Source organism: Medicago truncatula, chromosome 7 (genome assembly GCF_003473485.1).
Source record: "Medicago truncatula cultivar Jemalong A17 chromosome 7, MtrunA17r5.0-ANR, whole genome shotgun sequence".
NCBI classification, from domain to species: domain Eukaryota; kingdom Viridiplantae; phylum Streptophyta; class Magnoliopsida; order Fabales; family Fabaceae; genus Medicago; species Medicago truncatula.
In genome coordinates this window covers 20943667-20964917 of record NC_053048.1, presented here as the reverse complement: position 1 = coordinate 20964917, position 21251 = coordinate 20943667, and the positions used below count along the sequence as shown (strand labels likewise).

The 21251-nt window shown below is 34.1% G+C and overlaps 1 protein-coding gene across 2 annotated transcripts; it reads left to right on the top strand.

Moving 5' to 3' along the window:
- The first annotated feature begins 4209 nt into the window (after window positions 1-4209).
- LOC112420784 (uncharacterized) lies at window positions 4210-13582 on the top strand. 2 transcript variants are annotated; one of them, XM_039828037.1, is made up of 15 exons: window positions 4210-4859; window positions 5102-5224; window positions 5490-5605; window positions 6185-6360; window positions 7191-7280; window positions 7896-7952; window positions 8043-8106; window positions 8324-8374; window positions 9765-9833; window positions 10287-10369; window positions 11093-11150; window positions 11236-11371; window positions 11959-12234; window positions 12316-12423; window positions 12934-13582. In XM_039828037.1, exons 10-15 carry the CDS (start codon window positions 10291-10293, stop codon window positions 13381-13383), a joined length of 1107 nt encoding a protein of 368 aa, XP_039683971.1. In that variant the 5' UTR covers window positions 4210-4859; window positions 5102-5224; window positions 5490-5605; window positions 6185-6360; window positions 7191-7280; window positions 7896-7952; window positions 8043-8106; window positions 8324-8374; window positions 9765-9833; window positions 10287-10290; the 3' UTR covers window positions 13384-13582. The 2 variants fall into 2 exon arrangements, with proteins under 2 accessions (XP_039683971.1, XP_039683970.1); XM_039828036.1 differs by having other exon boundaries at window positions 10287-11150.
- The last annotated feature ends 7669 nt before the right edge of the window (window positions 13583-21251 follow it).

Here is a 21251-nt window from a genome sequence, read left to right as displayed (position 1 = left end):
AATGGTTTTTTTTTGTACAAAATGAAATAAGTAAGCATATCCCTTTTTCCGTGTCACTATCAAAGCGGTGTTTTTACCCAAAATAATAGACGACACAAGACAATCTTCACAAAAGGCATGTACTTGACTCCAAGACGCATAACCTAATAACTACGGTTTCGCAACCGCAGGGCCAAGCCAGCAAACACAAACAACGAAGGGGTGAGTTCCGAGAACATGTAATAGTAGAAAAAAAATGAGAAGAACACGTACGCAATTAAGTCAAAGTCATATCACATCACAAACATAATATCCAGAACCTTGAAGAATATACTATATCATCTCATTCCATATTAGTAGAAAATATCATTATAGCTTAAGAACCAAAAAACTTCATAAACACAATGTCACAATTCAATTTCAAATAAGTCACAAAACATATAGTCACCAATAATCATCTTCATAAGAACATCAACATATAATCATCTTCATCGTCTAACACAATTATACTTATTCACCAAACACAAATCATCGTCAAATTTTATGCACATGGACTCAGTCCTAAGACCTATATGAATGTGGTACCACACCTATCGTCATAATTTGCCAGAGGTATGTTACTGGACTTTTATCGTCATAATTTGCCAGAGATATGTTACTGGACTTTCATCGTCATTTCGTCATCATGATTCCTAGACACAACTCTATATGCATGCATGAGACGGACTTTTCAAGTATCAAAAGATCATAACATCATCAACAAATCAGAATCATAAATGTAGACTCCTCCTATTATGCACAACATCAAGACAAAACCCATCATCGTCATCATAAGTAAACATCGTCATTCTCATCATCAATGTATATTAGACATCATCATTCAAATCATCATCATAATTATACGTTATCATTCTCATCGTCAATATAAATTAGACTTTGTCATTATCATCATCAATATAAAATAGACATGTATTTTATCATCATCAATATAATTAGTAACATCACTCTCATCATCATTATAAAATGAACGTCAACAATATTTCCGAATGAGGTCAAACCAAAGCTAAAAGAAAGTTAATACCCATATCTACAACTTTGATGAAGGAACCTAAATCCAAATTTGATGCAGAGAGGGGTGAAAAGGTTGGTTTTCCTAAACCTACACAGAATGTACGACCGTGCTGACCTCTGTGTAGTATTTTGATCATAACTCATGTTTTTGACATTCTATTGGAGTCACTCCAAAGCCACATGAAAACTGACTTCCATATCTACAACTTTTATGTTTATATCGAAACCTAGTTCAGAATGTAAAATTGTCAAAAATTTGTTTTCCTAAGCCTCGAAAAAGAGCACGACCTTGCTGACCCCTGTGTAGTATTTTGATCATATCTTGAGTTCTAGATTTCGGAATGAGATCAGACCAACGCCCAATTAAAGCTAAAACACATATCTACAACTTTCATGAAGACACCAAATCCTAATTCTGAACAGAAAAGTCCCAGTATTTATTTTTGTTTTCGGTTACAACTTTCCTAACTTCGTTTTTGACCCTAAACTCGCCAAACTTGACCCTAATCTTCACTCCATGATTAACTTATCATTAAAACATTAATCATTTGTTAACCTACGGGATTTTTCACTTTTTTCAAGACTAAAAATTCAATTAAAAAAACCTAAACTAGTTTTCCTCAATTCTCATCTTCATCTTTTCAATTCGTTCATCATCATTCTCTCATAAAAATTCATATCATAACAGTAACAACATTTTAAAAATTTAAGACAACCCTCTCATCATAGATTAAGATACTCTACATTGCAAAGATTCTCCCCCTTACATCTAATCTATCCCCTCGTTGGCCTAAGATACTCCTTAAGAGTGTCATCTACAACATAAGCTGGAATCATCCCTACTTGTCATCTAAAGAATAACATCAATGCTTATCCATCTCTAATCGACATCTCGTTCATCAACACTTATCATATTTTCAATCACACGTAATCATATTCCAATAGTCATCATATCATACCAAAAATTACATTCAAATACATAGCATCACATTTATACCAATCATTAAATAAGTCATCAATCTAAATAGTTGCAGCAAATCAAGCATGAGCACACAAATTTATCCATGACTTCAAATACCACATATTCACATAATTTAAATCAAGCAACACCTTAATAATGTTTCTAATTCTTCTTTTAACCTCCCACGTCTAAATTTGCACATTAAATAATTATTCTCTCAAAGAGCTACATCCGTCGCAGTAAGCCCGAATGAACTTTGGGAAATACGACTTTCCCATTCATCTCATTAATTTACACTCATGATCTCGAACTCTTCTCTCTCACCCCATACCTTAATTGAAGCTTCCAAAAATTATCCTTTGCGTCAACATAGGAGCTTCATCCTTTTATTTCTTTCTATCTTCAATTTGCCTCTTTGATTACACTACTAGAAAATTCGGTTTTAGCGACGGAAATTTGTGAGGGTTTAATTTCTGTCGCAAACTGTGACGGATTTTGTGAGGGGTGCTCTTTTGATGTCTCTAGCGACGGATTTTACGAGGGATTCAGTCGTCGCTACATATCCGTCATAAATTCCGTCAGAAATGTGACATTACGTAGTTTTGTGAGGGATTTAGCGAGGTTTTTATTCCATCGATAAATATTCCGTTACATATTCCGTCGCAGATTCCCTTAATGGTTTGCGACGTCCTTGGATGCCGTCTCAAAGAGAATTTCGTCTTTTTTTATTAAATGATGAAAAATGTGAATTAATTAAAACTTACGGGTGAGATGAGAGTTGAACCCGTGACCTTGGAGCTACAATCAGGCCATGCTGACTCAATTGTTATTTCTTTTAATTGTTTTTTATTAGTACTAAGTTATTTTAGGTTTTTTTTTTGTTGAAAATCTTTCCTTTTCTTCCACTAACAAACACATGACCCCACTAATTTGCATTTTTTTCCTTCATTTTTACTTATTTTTTATTCAAATCTAAATTTGGCTTAAATGTATTTTTGGTCTTCTTATTTACATATTTTTGAAGTTTTAATACCCTTATTTCAAAACCAACATTTTGATCCTCTATTAAGAAAGTCAACGGATATTTTTGGTCCCCCAACAACTTGACGTTGACTTGGCACAATGATTTGAAAAATATATTTTTATTTTACTTATATATTACAATATTAGTATTCATTATAAAAATTTCTTCAACAAATCTTCATCTTCAACAACCAACAACCACGTACACATTTCGGGATTTAGTTTTAAGAGTGCTGATGATTGATTCTAATTAATCTTGTGTTAGTGTTGAATGTTGATGGAAAAGATGGAGGCAGTTATTTTAATTAATTTATAATATAAGAATAAAATAAATAATAATATTAAAAAAAACTTCAAAAATGTGTATATAAAAAACCCTTAAAAAGAAAATTATATCAGTTACACCACTATTATAAAAAAAATTAAAATAAAAAAAAAAAAATAGGAATAGTTGGACAACTTGCACAATTTTCTACCCACCCAACCTTTCTTTAATTCTTATTATTTTTTAACAAGCAATGTAAAATTTATAATGTTAATTTTTCCATTTTCAAATTATTATCAAATGTGGTAGAAATTTAAGTTCATACGAATAAATAAATATTTTATAATTTTTTTTAAGGATTGTAATTAAATATTATGAGGTAATTTATAATTTAATTAATAAATTATTTTTGTTTAATGATGCAAAGTTAGTGGGGTATATTTAAGTACTTTTCATTTGAGTCCTTATTAGTGTATTATCATTGGAGTCATTGAGTCTTTAATAAGTACTTTTATTAATATATTATAAATAAGTGACGTGTAACGTGGGGTCCATTTAAGGAGTCTCTATTAAGGAACTACCATTATGGATGCTCTAAAGGATTGAATGTGAAAAATGTGAATGTGAATTTACTCATGAATTTATGTTTCAATATCACTTTATTATTATTGTACAAGTATCATGCTTTGTACTTTTTTTATCTGAATTAGATTGTGATGGTAAATGTGAAAAATGCAAAAATGAGAGAGTTATTGAAACGCACTGTTTAACTTGTAAAATAAAAAATTAATAATAATAAAAAAATTTAATTTATGAAACTAGTAATAAATTATCCATCGGTAATCTACTAAACTATATAGGACAATTCTTGTCTTTTTTTTTTTTTTTTTTTTTTACTATTTTGCCCTTATAAAGGTATTTTGGTAAATTAGTAAATACTGACTTTCCCACATAGATTTTAAAAGAATTTTCCCCATTTCATTCTTCACTTCTCTTTCTAAGAAAACCCTCCCTCTCCCTCTGTTTTCTCTTCTTCCCTCACGTGTTCCTCCATCCTTCACCTCAATTTATCTAATTCTTCTCAAATCAAGTAGAAATCAACATTCAATCCCATTTTCACACTCCAATTGGCAAACTAAACTAGAATCCAACTTTAAATTTCTTCCCCTCCCTTTTATTCCTCTCCGCCGAACCCTCTTTAAGAAAGAAAATTGGAAAAGTTCATTGTTTAAGCTCATCAAAAACATTGCATGTGAAGCCTGGCTGATTTGTTGTGTTGTTTGGTTGTTGCAAGAGCTTGGGTACTGACTACTGACTATGGGTGATTCATTCTCTAAAGGAAGTAGTTGAAGTGGAAGGTTGAGAGAAAGCTAGGGCTTTATCAAGGAAGTTGATGCATAAACTAAAAGTTGAAATTTAAGCTAAACTAAGTTGTTCTGAGACTAGGGCTGGTACAAAGATTATGGATGATGAAAAAGGGTTTCAAGGGGATATTAGAAGTGGTTTTTGCTGCTATTTGGAATGAGAACATGTAAACAGAAGCAAGAATCAATGATTGAGGTATGAATTTTTAAGCTGTTTGGACATGTTCTGATATTTGGGTTGTATCATTTAGTGTGTAACTGTTTTTTTCTCTCTTAAATGAAGGGTGTAAAGAATTAAAAAGAGTTATGTCATATTTGAACTTTAGTACCCGCAAGGTGTTTGTGGAAACGTGGCAAAGGAAAAAATATTAGCAGAATTACAATGTTTATAAATCAAGCTCATACTTATGGTCAATATAATGTTTTGATTTGATGTAGCTAGGAAATTTAGAGAAAGAAACAATAAAATGGTGTAGGGGGATACTCAGGAATAGCCAAACTACAATTCAGGTTCTCAAGGTAGCTATTAATGCAGTCGATGATGGGCACGCCGGACTTCAGGTATATCACTATTCATGTACTATTAATATTCCATAGTATATAGTTTCTAAACAACATAGATGATTATTCTGAAAATACCAAATGAATTGCAATATGTTTCCCTTCATACCAATATGTTTCTCTCAATTATAGGAAATGGGTGGAAATGTAAATTACAGGATGAAAATGTAGTACTCTTTAAATTTTATGAGAACCTATACATTGTTCCTCACATAGGTATTCATTTATAATGCTTTGATGTTCTAACTTATGCCCCACTGTATAGGATGTAAAGCCTGTTGTTGTTGAAAAAAGAGTAAGAAAGATAGCTCCGATTCTAACGATGAAGATGATGATACAAGCTCGGAAGAAGAGAAGAAACTTGTGGCTGCTAAGAAAGAGGTTAGTGAATCGGTTGAATTTTATATTTTGAATTCATATACTTATATCTATCTCGCTTGTGGTGATTATCACTATAAAAAATCTTGGTTTGTGTTTATGATGGGGAGTAATAGTAGAGGAAAAGATGGTGAAGGAACTTCTGGAATTAACAGGGTTAATGATGATGATGATGATGATGATAGCTATGAATATTTGCAAGAGATGAATTTTGTGCCTTATGAAACACTTCTTCACAATAACATGAATACCAATGGTTTTGTAGTTCCCTTTGTCATGCAACAGATTAGAGACACGTGATCCTTTTTTCATTTTCTTTCAATTTCTTTTATTTTAGAGAGATTTTTATGATAATGAATTTGTGAATTTTTCATCACATCCAACTTTCTCGTGCGTCTTACTTTCGGATTGTAAATCCAAAAAAAATGTGCAGGGAGGGAGTATCTTATGCTTTTTTAGAAATTTGTTTTATTCCTAGGACGCGGTATATATGTTAGAAATTAAATGTAAATACGACCACATTTGACATGCTGATATTGTACATTTTGTCTCCCGACTAATGAGTGGTATAAATTTTGGCAGGAACCACTTATGCTACAGTTCTTATCCGAGTAATATTTACGGAAGGATGCAAATCAGTAGCAGCTGGAATGAATGCAATGGATCTGAGACGAGGTATAAATATGGATGTTGATGCTATTGTGACAAACTTGAAAAGCAGAGCATGAATGATCGACACTTCTGAAGAAATAGCTCAGGTATGTGTATCAAATTTTTAGAGCTAACAGGCATATTCCAAGATAGTGGTGACAACCTCAAGGACTGCAGGACAATAGTTTTTATGAGTTTTGTATTTTTAATCGACACTTCTGAAGTAATTTTTTAGTTTTTATCATCGAGTTTCATGATTCAATGTTTTGTTTTGTATCTTTTCTTGGGTGTATATGTGAATATACACAAATTAAATTTCAATTTATGTGCGATGATAAAAATGTTTGATTTTTAGTAACTTTTACTTTTCAGTCCATCTGTGCATTTTGTTTTTGCTGCATGATTTGGATACTTTTGAAGGGGGCATATATAGATAGAGATAGCATTTGTGCTAGCATTTTTATATGGTTTCTTGGTATGCCAGAATTAGTCCCATAATGAAGTTGCAGGAGGAATGGTAGTAATGCAGAAACGAATATAACGTTCTTTACTGAAGATTTTTCATTCGAGTGGCATTAACCTCATTTAAGTGACTTTATCTTGGTATTAAAATCGTGTAATTCGCTACATGTTATGTTTGGAAAGGTTTCTAAGTTTCAGTTATTCACTGTTGTAGAAATTCCCTTTTTGTGGTGTTTTTGGAGAAGAAAATAATGCATAATGAGGATCATTGGTGGCAGATAGATAGATGGAACATTTTTTATGATTTCGTTCTATTCTATTTATAATTGATTTGGCTATTTGATTTTTTGTTGTTTATGTTTGGTTTTCGATTGCATTGTTATAGGATATTTTCTATGAAGCTATTTTATTTATAACAGATATGGCTATTTGATTTTTTACGGCTTATCTTTTGTTTTCCATTGTGTTGTTATAGAATATTGTCTGCGATGCTCCAACTCAGTCACTGAACCTTGAGAAGGTTGATACATTTGCTGAATCCTCGAAATCAGTTCCGATTCCTACGGTATGTCAAAATTATTGTCTCAAATGGTTTCTGGTACATTGTTTGACAATGTTGTTTTTACCGATGTATGGAAATTTGCAGTGCTGAAAGTGGTTTGTATTTTCAACTTTTAGTAGCCAAAATCAATACCTTGGTTTTACCAAGTTTTAAAGAGGCCAAATGGCTGGACTGGTTTTATAAGTAACAAGTGATGTAGGGGGTGCAAAATATGTCACATAATGGCTGCTTGATAGGTCTGTTATTGTTAGTTAAGTAGTTATTTAAGAGGTTAGTTATTTGGTAAATGGGCAGTTAGTAGCTGAGTTGAGACTTGAGAGGTAGTTAGGCCAAATAAGATCCGCAAACCTGCCATATATACAGACATACTACTTTGTGTCATTCCCTTTATGTTTGAATTTTAGATGGATTTTGTTACCACGTGGAGATGTAGCAGACCATCTCAAACCTATATCTTTGAGCTAAGATGAGACACAAACCTATATAATGAAGGTTATTGGAGGGCCACTTTATTTTGGAGATGGATTAGAGTTATTGTCACCTAATAAGGTATTAGTTGCTGGAATGGAGTTAATAATCATTGTTTGATTTATGTGTTTGTTCATCCTTAATTTGCAGGATCATTGTAGCTTTTCTCACAGTACTAGAAAAGTTTTCTAATGTAGTTATTGGGTGGTGAGTCCTTGAGTTTTTAGTTATTTGTATATTGTTCAATTTTGATCAATAAGATTTGTACAAAAAATTAATGCCGGAACTTATATGAAGGTTGCCCATGTATGGAGAATTGAAGCTTGCCCTATTCATATTCATGTGGTATCCCAAAACTAAGGTAAGAACATAACATGTTTGAGGGAATGTCTATTTGGACACTTAGTTTCACCCTAGATGGAGTACATATTTATTTGTGAATGGTGAAAATTGATGTTCATATCTAAACTACTAGATCAAAATAGGCAGCAAGTGTCAGATATTTTTTTTCCTCCAATGGTTCAAATTCTGTTGAAATCTTCAATCACTTATTTACTTTTTTGTTTGGGATGTTCCAGGCCTAGAGGCGGTCGAGGTGGAGGTCCTGCCTTGCTGAATCGTGGCACTGGGTAAGTTTCTGAGATCAATAGTGATTAGTACTTTGTTTATTTATTTTAGTGAAATCTGTAAATTTAACTTGTTACCTATTCACTGAACTCCTCGTTTGGTATCCATTTTCGAAGAAGAAAAATCTCTTTTTAAAGCAAAATAATCACTTTTATATCAGTTTCTTATAAAAAAAGATTACTTTTTTAAAACAAAATAATCACTTTTGTACCAGTTTGATAAATATTTACAAAAAAAAGAAAAGAAAGAGCATCTAAAAGAAAAACCTAACAAATGCTTAAAATCATAAGCATTTTTTCAGTAGCTTCTTAGAAAGCTACATAGACAAGAAATTAGCGAAAGAGGCTCCTTTACACAATAAACCAAACCTAAATCAAAGAGGTGGAAACTTTGATTCAATAAAATGGGTTTCAAAGTTGAAACTTTGATTCAAAGTTACTCTTTATTTCAAATCTAAAATCAAAATAAAATGGGTTTCAATAAAATTTAGGAAGAAGTTTTCTTAACATCTTCCTAATCACATGTTGAAACTCGTGTTGGGAAGATTCTTCTCCTTCTTCTGGAAATTTGTTCAAATCAAATTCACAATCTGCTTCATTGTTTAAATCAAAATCCTTTAGCACTCTTGGTAATTTTTTTCTTCTTCGTTGCCATTTTTTTCTTGTATCTTTTTAAACACAGCTTCAACCATATCTTGAAAATTTTTCAACTCAAATTGATACTCTTCTTCGGTTAAATCATGATCCATTAGAACTCTTGATGAAACTTCTTCTTCGTTGCAAATTTTTTCTTGTATCTTGTCAAATGAATCTTCAACTATTTCTCCTTCTCCTTCACTTTTTTCCAACGAATCTTCCACTCTTTCTTCTTTTTGAATATTCAGAGTCTTTTATTTTTGCCATCAGATTTGTTATTCTAATTTGCACTTAAATTTTTAACAACATTACAGTCTTATTTATATAATTTCTACTCTCACTATTATATGTAACAAAAGTTTGTTATAAAATCCCTCAATAAAAAAAGTTTTTTATAAAGAAAAAAAAAACTTGGATTTTTTCAGATACAATGGTTTCATTATTATATAAATAACAAAACACCACTTTCTCCCTCGCATCGTTCATTCTTATTATAACAAACAGATACATAACAAAACTCTAAAGTTTTTCCTCATTCACCCATCAACCAGCAATCGCTCATACCAAAATCCATTCATCCTTCATCTATCTAACTCCCAAACAGGTCCCCCAATCGGTTCCTAATCTAATTTCCCCTCTCTAATTTCCAAATTCATTTGCCCTAAATCTTCACTTCATCAATCTAATTCCCAAAACCTTCAATCATCAGGTCACTTCGATCAGATTATTGCTAATCTTACTTTGCTGCTGCAAACAGGTTCCTAAATCCTTCACTTTGCTCGGGCCGTTGCTCACTTAGCTCATCTCACTTGGCTGCTGCAAACAGGTTCCAAACTCTTTTTTCTCCTTCTCTTGTTTTTATGTTGTAAACTATGCTAACTGAATTGGGTATGCACAATTTGAATGCCTATATGTTAAGGTTTTGATTTGGGTTGTTTTATAGATTTATATGTTTTAGTTAGTGAAGATTTTTTGGTCTGTCTTTTACAGTTGAATCCCCTTTTTGTGTTGTTTGCTTCATGGTTAATTTTTTTTTTTTTTTGTAAATTAGGGAGAACAGATTTTGGATAGATAATTTTGATTTTCTTTTTGTTATGTTAAATTTTTTCAACAAATCCTTATGTGTGATTCTTATGCATATTAATGGAAAATGCTAATTGTGCTTATGTTTTAATTTTGTGTGCCTTTTAACTTGTTTATGCCCATGTCTAATTTTGTGCGCCTTTTAACTTTTTTTTTTATGTACAGTAGTTAATTACCTAGTTTTATATGTATATAGATAGATGGAAGACAATGATATTACAAGGGGCAGTGGAAGAGGTGCTGGTATAAGCATCAACAAAGTTAAGGGAAATAAGGGAGGTAAGCATAAAACTACTCTGTCACATTCTTCTAGATTACAAGCACCTAGGCCTGCAGACACCCAACAATCCCTATCTACAAAGCAACCTACACATTATCCCATATCTCAAACACATACTAACTTCCTACCTTTCCTCTCTACTTCAAGTCCACAAATGTCTACTGTCCATGCTCCCACTTCTCAAATACCTACAAATACCCAACAACCCCACTCTACAATGAAACCTACACATCATCTTACATCTAAAACACCTTCAAATATCCAACAATCCGTATTTACAAAGCAACCTACACATCATCCCATATCTCAAACACATACAAACTTCCCACCTTTCCTCTCTACTTCAAGTCCACAAATGTCTACTGTCCATGCTCCCACTTCTCAAATACCTACAAATACCCAACAACCCCACTCTACAAGGAAACCTACACATCATCTTACATCTAACACACCTTCAAATATCCAACTTCCACAACCTACAAGGCAACCGAAACATCATCCCATATCTCAAACATTTACAAATTTCCCACCTTTCCTCTCTACTCCAAGTCCACAAATGTCTACAATTCATGCTTCCACCTCTCAAATACCTACAAATATCCAATCTCCCCACTCTACTCCTAGTCCACCACATCTTTCTAATACACATAGACCATATGATGTTGTATCTAGTGGTGATCCACATGCATCATCATCATCATGTGATGATTCGTATCTGATAGCTGGGAGTACAGATCCTACTGATAGGCGTATATGGATCCGTCCGGGACCACAGTTAACGTAAGATTTTTATAAGATTTTCCGTTTAATTCTATAATAACTTGTATCCTTGTATTTTACTACTTGTTTAATTTTATTTTTATAGGTTTGAGCTTGCTGTTAAGCCCCCACGTGACATTACAAAGATTATGAAACGTTTGTTTCAAGGGACTTGGGCAACTTATGGAGAGTTAATGAAAAATGACACGGCTCTTGCAGACTTGTGGTATAACGAGTTTCAGGTACTGTCCTTCTCTTCCTCCAACTTATGTTTATCGTCCTCGTTGTTAGATTTGTCGCTCAGTCCATTTGTTATTTGGAATTGTCGGTTGAAGTTATCTTAGTCCATTTTTTAATTGGAATTGCTGGTATATATTCTATTCCACCGCACTGCCTACCATCATTTTTGGCTCCCTCCCAACTTTGGAGGGTATGGATTGGAATCTGTTACTAGTCTCTTATCAAAATTATAAAATGAAATGTTAGACCAATTAACATATATACAACCCTAATTGTTCAACTATCGTCGGTACTTCTTTTCTAATTGTCGGTACTTTTCTAATTGTTCAACTGACTTTAATAGTGTCCGGCGGTGGTTAACTGTTGCTGGGTCAACGACAGTTGGAGAAAAAAACAATTTCAAAAGTGAAAAGAGCGAATTTTAATGAACATATCTGATAGAGCAGAGCTAATAAAACAGAATAAATCAATAGAAACAAGAGAATGGTGGTGAATATTTATAACTCACAAAAGAGTTACAAGTTCCAGAGCAAAGCTCCTAGTGTGATGTCCGATTTATCCTATATTAATTACATTGCTTGTATTGCAGAGGATATATAAGTGGCTTCCTGAGCATGATCAAGACATAAAGAAGACTTATCATCATAAGGCATCTGATGGGTACCAAAATACAATGTATCGGGTACGAAGAGGAATGGACAAAGGCGAATGGATCCCTGCTCTATTGCGTGAAAAATTGGAACAAAATTGGGAAGATAGTAAATGGAAGGACAAAGCAGCAGTTAATAAGCGAAATAGAAGATCCTCTAATGGTCCATTGCACACTTGTGGGTCAATTCCAACAATTGAACATTCTAAAAGATTAGTAAGTAAACAAATTATATTTGCAGTAAAGCATAGTGATTTAAATTAATAATAATACTAATCTATTTATTTTGTACTATAGAAAACTGACTCAAACATGACTCCAAGTTGTTGGGAAGTGTATCTAAAGACACACAAAATGAAAGGTGATCCATCAAAGTGGGTATCCTCCAAATCTCAAATGGTTGCGGTAAGTTACAATTCAATGATATTATCATTTCCAGCCCTTTGTCAAATGAACATAAAACAATTGAAAATTTTCTAGAATTAGTTATATCCTTTTGTGGACTTGGTATGCTGGTGGCAAGTCAAGGTAATTGGAAAAACTTTAAAAAGAGTATTTATAATTGTCCTCATGTGTATTGATGCATGCTGCTACACTATAACTCTGCCATCATGTGCTATAATTGTTTTTAGTTATTTAATCATGTATATTGTTGTATATTACATGCTTTTGTGCCATAATTTTTAATGTTATGCATGCTTATTATTGTTCATCGGGTTCTGACATCTAAACATGATAATCTAATGTTTCTTCACTTGGAAAGAAGTCATGATAACTTGGTTAATTTATTAGTTAAAAACTAGTTTTAATTTGTTTAACTTGTTATTGGTTGGTTTATATATGAATTTAATTGTAGTAATTGATTTAATTTCATATTTTTGTATGTAAGAATTAAGACAAACTCTAATTTTGTAGGATGAATATGAAAGACAGATTTTTGAAAGGAACTCACAACAAACAGAGGGGGATGATGTGTCTAATGACCATCAGTTAGACAATTTCATCTTCTTGGACGTAGTTGGAGGAGTTGACAAGAAAGGACGTATTTATGGTTTGGGGACAGAGGCAGGAAAATACAAGCCTTCTTCATCCAGGTCATCTGATGGCATCTCACCATCTGAATATGATCATATGAGGACTGCAATATCTAAAATGTCAGCTGAAAACATGGAACTCAAGGAACGGTTGAAGACTAACGAGGAATTGATTTGTGCATCACAGGAGGAGTCACATTTAGCTCGAGAGCAAGCACAACAGTCACAAGAGGATTCACGATTGCTCCGAGAGCAGTTCCATAAATTAATGGAGTCTTTTACACAAAGCCATTCGCATCTACCTCTTTATCAACCTCATCGTTCGAGTTAGGATTAACATCTGTGTCCACCTACTTGATTATTTATCATATTATTTTGAAAATTTGATTATAACTTTTAGTTTAAAGGAAATGTTCTAATACTATTTAGTAATTATTTCAATATATTTTGATGCAAAAGATAAGTAGTGTGATTCTTGTGAACGCAATCAAAAAGGTTTTTCATCAAATATTAATGTGATTTTTATCGTATTTTATCATATTAATGTATTTTATCTTGTGATTTTTCATCACCTTGTTTTATATTCCAAAAGTGTTTTGAGAAATAATTGAGAAATTTTTTAAACTAATTTTAAGGGAAAAAAAAACTTATTTGTGACGGAAAATATGAAAGTCACAAAAATTGTCTTGCAATGTAGCGTCGGATATCATAGCGACGCTATTCAAATTCCCAGATATTTTGCGAGGGGATTCTTCTCTCAATTATTTGCAACGGTTTTTTCCCTCAGTGATTTGTGACGGAAACTTTTAACGTCGTTATTTTGTGACGGAAAACTGGCTTACATATATCCATTCTGTGGGAGATTTACGACGGAATTTGGTGTTTGCGACCGTGTCTGCGCCGCCACAATTAGTGACGGAGTTGATATTCCGTCGGTCAATTTCTCCGACCCCCATTATTACGACGGATTTTTGAAGCGTCGCAAAACCCGTCAGAAAGTCGTTTGCTACGGAATTTTAACGCTTTTGCGACGGAAAACGGCCGCCGCTAAATCCGTGTTTTCTAGTTGTGTTATGTCGAAATCAATTCATGTTTCTTATAACACTAGTGCTAGTGACGTCCATGGGTTCCTTCTGTTGAAATCCAAAGGTTAAACTATTAATTCTAAGGGAAGATTTGTATTCGATTATTTTCTGGATGTTTATATTGATGGAATTTGGTACACGCACATCTAGGTTGCACATATTAGGTTATTGGGTAGTGGTTTTGTGTGTGGCTGGTAGCGGAAACAAGAAGCTTGCTGTCGTATGTAGCATATAGGTTAATAGGTTAATATATAGGCAAAGGTAACACTAACATATATTTAGGCATATTTGTTACATTCTGAATAAAATAATGATAATTTGAAACTAATATATATACTCTTGAATTGGAATAAATATAGACAATATTACTAACAATTTAAACAAAGTGTGACGGCAAAGACATCAATCCAAATACAAAGAAAATCATCACATCATAGCAAGCACACATACAATGAAATTAATCACAATAGTCACTATTACACATAAGGTCGATGAGGGTACAATAATAGAGAAGAGAAAATAATTAGCTTTGGTTCAGAGCTTGAATCATAATATCCTTCAGTCACTCCAGGTGTGAAGTTCGGCTAAGTCGGAAAGAGTTAGATTGTAACGCCCTAGTCGTTATTTTATTTATTTTGATTTATTTAGAGTCTTATATATGATTTTAAATAATAATTTGTTGATTATGTGGTGTGTTATATTTTATTATATGGTTTATTTTAATATTAATTAGAATAATGTGTGAATTAATATTATTTTGGAGTTTGAGGAGTTAATTAGGAATTAATAAAATTAAGGGGGGGTTAAATGAAATAAAGAGGAGTTATGTAAAGGGGAGTTAGGAAAAGAAAGGTTAGAAACGTTTTTACGTGTGAAACAAAGCTTTTGGGAGAAAAGGGAGTGAAGAGCAAGTAGAGCCAAGCGAATCCGATCGTTGTGCACTTTTCGTCTAAATTAAGGTAAGGGTGAGGCTAACCTTCAATGATTATAATATATGATTTATGAAAATTGATTTGATTTGAATTGTTCTTGAAAATAAAAATCGAGAATTAGGGTTCTATACCGATTTTGAAAGGAAAAGTGTAGGAATCATGTTTAATGTGCTTAGAATTCATGTTCAGATTGATTTCAGAATCTAGAATATTGCTGTAATCAGAATTTGAGGGAGATTAGGATTTGTTGGAGAAAGTTTGAGAGATTTTGCAAGATTGTTAGAATGAGCTGAATTGTTGTTGTTGATGCCTGTTTTATGTTCCTTAAGATGCCTAGTTGTGTACTGAACCTGTAAACATCTGTTGGAAAACGTTTTGGGTGATCAGGGGGATTAAAATTGGGTTTTTGAATGAGAAAGGGGTTGAAACCCGTAAGTTTTTGCACTGCCCAGATGAATGGTCGCTTAAGCGAACGACCCGTCGCTTAAGCGAGCATTCAAGGAAGCAACCCAGATTTTCTGAAGCCGGTTCGCTTAAGCAAACCAAGAGCGAACCCGTAAGTGAAAAATTAATTCCTCTCTGCCAGAAGTTCGCTTAAGCGAACCGTATGCGAACCGTTAGCGAGCGAAACCTCAACTCTCTATGAGCTGGTCACTTAAGCGAGCCAGCCGTCGCTTAAGCGAAGAAGGTCTTAGTCAGCCACTTTTTGAATTTTGCTTTGTGCACTAGGGAATCCTTTTGAGCATTTTAAAATGTTTCTTTCAACTTGTATAACCTTTATATATGCACCGAATCCTACTGAAACTCTTTGGTAATCGATTTGGTTGAATCTTGTGAATTTTGGCTATGATTGAGTATGAAACCTTGTGAATAAATACTATGTTGATGAAACTTGATGTTAAGAGTCGTTGTGTCATAGTTGACTAAGATTTGGAGTATGTCATAATTAATTATGCACATTTGTTGTGGTCGTTGCTGTTGTTGAATTGTATGTAGATATACACAAGTGGAGTCAGTTGCATAAGCATATAAAGCGGGAGGGCTCATGCCCTGGAACGCCTTGTCGTTCAAAGCGGGAGGACTCATGTCCTGGAACACCTTGTTATTCAAAGTAGTGAGGGCTTATGCCCTGATGAATGCTTTAACCATTCAATATCCGGTGAGGGCTTCTGCCCTGTAAATTGGTACCACATGCATAGTCGCATTTGTTGAGGAGTCTTAGAGGTGTCGTCATATCATTGCATGAGTCGTCGTTGTCATTGGCCGAATTGCCTTATTATTGATGATGTTGTTGATTATGAGATATATATGTATATTGGATAATCATTGATATTTTAGGGTGTTAGATTCAATTGATGTTATTATATATTATTATTACTGTTTGTGAATCTCACCCCTTCTGCTTGAAAATGTTGCCCTTCCTGTGGGTAACTTGCAGGTGATCCTGAGTAGTGGGTGGTGGCTCAAGTGTCTAGGGCTCTGATACGTACGGGATGAGATTTATTTGCTTATTTTCATTCCTATGTATCAATTTTGGAACATGCTGATGTAGCCCTTGTATTTGATTGTGGATTTATTTTGATGAGACTTTTATGCCAAGATTATTTATTGGAGAATTAATATGTTAGATGTTGTTGTTATTTAATGTTGAAAATATTCCGCTGCAAGGTTTTGGTGAAACTATTAAGTTGTTGTTTTATTAAATAGTTTTATATTCTATTTAAGAAATTTTGTAAAGTAGCGTGACATGCCCGTTTTGGGATATACTCTGAAGTGTTTATTTATTATTTAATTGCTTTGGGATAACAGGGTGTTACATAGATCCTCTTTGAGATGAGATGCGGCAATGTCCTAATCAAAGCAGGCGCAAGGTCAATGATTTAGCTCAAGGCTCTTCTTCTTGATAGCATGGGTCTCGGAAGGCCCTCGCTCTAAAGGGGCTGCTTGATGGCAGCTATCCTGCTCTGTCTTAGATAATTGGAATGGAATTGGTAAGGTTCGCTAGCTCTTTCTTTTGAGACGAATGAATGCCGAAGAAAGGGAAGCTAGTCAATAAAGCGTGATAGGGAAAGGCCTTGCCTTATTACCAGGAAAGATAAAATGGGCCAGGCCAAATCGCCTGCTAGAGAAGAAGCTCTTAGGGAATCGATCTAGACTAGATGAGATGCCGGTGCCATTAAACTAGCTGCCAGAACGAGTGAAAGAGATGAGGATCCAGGTAGTTCAGTCACCCTCGGGGAAAAATAATTCCATTCACTTGTTTAACTGCTAAGAAGAATAGCTTTTCTCTTTCGACTGGGAACTGCTTACCTTTGGTGCTTTTTATTTATATAACTAGTAGTTTATCCCGTAAAGGCAAGGGCGAATAGAGTTAGCATCCCACCATTCAAAGAGAAAGACTTGGCGCATCTCTTCCTTAATAGCCTAAGGCCGACGATAAACTATAGGCACTTTCCTTTCTCTCTTATCTTAGTATCTTAGAGCTAAATTCAGAGACCAAAAAAAAAGGAATATGCATCGTCATAAAGAGCCTTATTCAATAAGCAGGCAAGCTCTAATTAACTGCCCGACAAGACGTGCTCCTTAATATAATAGCGATAGAGTCAATACCCGGCGAAAGGCGGATCATAGAATCCGTTGTTTGATAGGAAGAATAGGTTGTATATGTTCTAAACTTCAAGGATGACGGACTTCTATGCGGAAATCGGAGAAGTAGTTACTCGAAGTTACTGAACAAACTAGCCACTCGTTGTTTAGCAGCCACCGTGAGGCCTGCTACTTTCTGGGCAGAGGAAAGGCCAAACTCGAAAAACTCATGAGAAATGACGTGTCAGAAGTACGAGGAAAAATAAGATGTGGTTAACCGAATGGATCACTGGTTGCTAGCCTTAGGGCCGGGAGCAACACATGTCTTTAATGGACCAGACCAGCCCGTGGAAACCCCAAAGCCAGATCTCGATCCTCTATATATTGACCAATTATTGTGCTTCATAACGAGCAAAATCCTCTTTGAAGCGAATTCCTGCCCTTTAGGATATTTTGTAATGAATTGAAAGACTAAATCTTCCCAAACCATACCGGAAGTACATACTTTTAATGAAGCTTTCTTTCCCTCGTTGGTACATTACGGGTTCAACCCTTGTTTTAAATAAAGAAGACACTTACAATTGCAGGAATAGGTGATCAAGCGGTTGCGACCATCACCTACAAGAAATCCCATTTGTATTCGCAACTAACCACAAAGGGAGTGAACCGTCGACTTGAGCACCAACAGCTACCACTCCGACATTTTCTACTGCTACCGGGGTTGAACTTGAACGAGGAAAGTCGGGATTTTAGGCATAACTTTTTTTTTCCTTCCTATAGGGAGTTGAGGAAAGACCATGCTACCATAATCACAAGGTACGAAGCGGGGAAAGCATTTTCACAAGACCAAATAAAGGTATTTGAAGCTTCAAGCATTCGTTCCGAGTCGACAAATGTAACGCCCCGATTTTTAATATTAATTAATTAGTATTATTTTTATATAATATTAGTAATATTAGTATCATTAGAGAAATTGTCTATTGGGTGTTTTTAGTAAAAATTGTTGGATTGTGGCCTTTGAGCAAATAGATGGGTTAGTTAGTTGTGGAAAAATAGGAGATTATGAGAAATTAAGGAGAAAGTGACATTTTTAGCAAATAGGAGAGCATAAATGCGTATTAGTAAAATAGAGATTTAAGTAGGTAAGCTAAGTAGTGTCTTAATTAAGTAAACAGAAGGAGGTGAAAAATAGTAGAGCTGAATAGTTACAATAGAATTACTAACTAATCTAAGGGTGTGCAGAGAGTAAGCCTGTTAAAAATTTTAGGTGAGAAACAAACTCAAATGGTAGTTATAAATAGAGGAGAGTATTAGAGAACTAGGGTTACAACAAACGAGAAAACGATAGCAAAGCAAAGGAAACAAGGGTTTAGAAGAAAAAGGCAAAGGAGGCAAAGAGAGAAGAGTTTAAGGAGTAATTCAACCGTAGGAATTCATCAATTCGGAAAACTAGAGGTAAGGGGGGAGTCTCTATTCACCATAAGGATTGTATGATCATATGGGTAGTGAAGGCTTTTGTTTCCATTGTTTTTCCATGATCTTTTAAATTCATGCTCTAATTAATTTGTTGCTGCAATTATATATATTTTTTATTTTTGTTCTGAGTTGCTGTGATTACATGTTGAATCCGTAAATAATTTCTGTGTTTCGATCACATGGTATTCTGATTGGAATTTGATTAAAAAGGATTTTCGACTTCTTATTTTAATAATTATAATTATGTGATGAGAATATGTAGCACCATTGTCTTTTGAATCGTTATTTGTGTTTTAATTTATAAAATATTTATCAATCTTAGTTGTTCGTGGTCAGAAGGTTGAGCATAGAATGGCAGTTTCGCGTACTCCTCTGTCTTTTTCCTATCTTCTCTCGATATTAGGTGTAGTTATATCACAAGCTCATGTTTCACAGATATTGACTTTGATTTATCTTCCATGGCTAATGTAAGGAAATGAGACGACTCTTTCTTGAACTATATAATAAAAATCTCTTCCCCTCAATGTAACGCCCCAATTTTATTTAATAATTTTTAGTTGATTTAAAGTCCTTTATATGATTTTTAAATGATTTATGTTGATTTTGTGGTGTGGGTATTTTATTAAATGAGTTATTTTACTATTTAATAGAATAAGTGGGAATTAGTAATTATTGGAGTTGTGGGGTTAATTAATAATTAATAGAATTAATTGGGGAGTTAAAATTGAAATAAGTGGGGAGTTAAGAAAAAGGGAGAAGTAGAGAGAAACTGTTTTTCACGTACATCAGTTTTGGGAGAAAACAAGAGAAAGCAAGAGAACCAAGGGAGAGCCAGGTGAAGAGAATCAGATTTGTAGAGCTTTGTTCATCTGAATTAAGGTAAGGGTGAGGCTAACTTGCAATGATTTTAGTTTATATAATTCTGATTCTGTTTGGCAAAAGTTATGAATAAATTTGGTGAATTGGGAATTGGGGGTTAGGTTTTGGGAGTATGATTCTTGAATTGAAAAGTGTAGAAACCATGGCAATTGTGTTAAGAATCGATGTTCAGGTTGTAGAATAAACATAGGTTGAGTTTCCTATCAAATTTGGGGTTTGGGTGGATGAAAAATTGAGTTTTTGGCTGAAAACTGGTCTGTTCCCGTAGAGTTGTTCGTCGCAACTCGCCACAGCGAGTAAACTTACTCGCCTCGCGAGCTGCACAGTGACAGCATCACCTATTTCGCGTTCTTGCGTCTTTTTCACACGTTTCTGTTTTGAATTGCCATTTGGTGTAAACATGAAAGTTGTAGATAATTTTGCTAGCTTTCCAGTGGCTTTGGTTTGACTCGAAAATGATATTTGGTTTAGGAGTTATGATGAAAATACTCCAAGGAGGTCTTAGTGAAATCTTATGAAAATTCAGCACAACCATTTCTAAGTTAATCCAAAACTTATGGGATAATTCCAAGGCTCAAAACTAGAAGTACTATGAGTTCAATTAAGGTGTTTACGAGTATTTAATCCATGTTGTGAGTTGAACTTTGGGATAGCAATGAAAGTTGTATAGGATATTAAGGATGATGTGTGAAGCTGATTGTGATGAATTGAGGTTATTTTTAATATGATATAATTGCATACGCATTACTTGGATTATGTGGGAATTTTAGATAGTGTTGAATTGCAAAGATATTGTTATATCACGCTGTCTGTATACTGTTTGTGTTGCTGTTTATTGATTATGATTGTTAATGATCGTTGGTTTATACTTAACTGCATTCAATTAGAATGTACAATGTGTTGGTTCGAGTTGTAAGTGGCGAGTTGTCGTTTCTAAGTAACGGAGTCATAGGTTGTTGATGTTGACCAAGTTGGGGAGTGAGTGAGTTATTATGCACGATCGTTGTCGTTGCCTATGTTGTTGCTGTCGTAGTTGAGTTGTATGCTGATATACACAAGTTGAGTCCTTTCATGATTAGGAAACCGTTGAGGGCTCATGCCCTGGAATGCTTTGTCATTCAACTGTTGAGGGCTCATGCCCTGGAATGTTAATCATTCAACTGTTGAGGGCTTATGCCCTGGAATGCCTTGTCATTCAAATTGTTGAGGGCTCATGCCCTGGAATGTTAATCATTCAACCG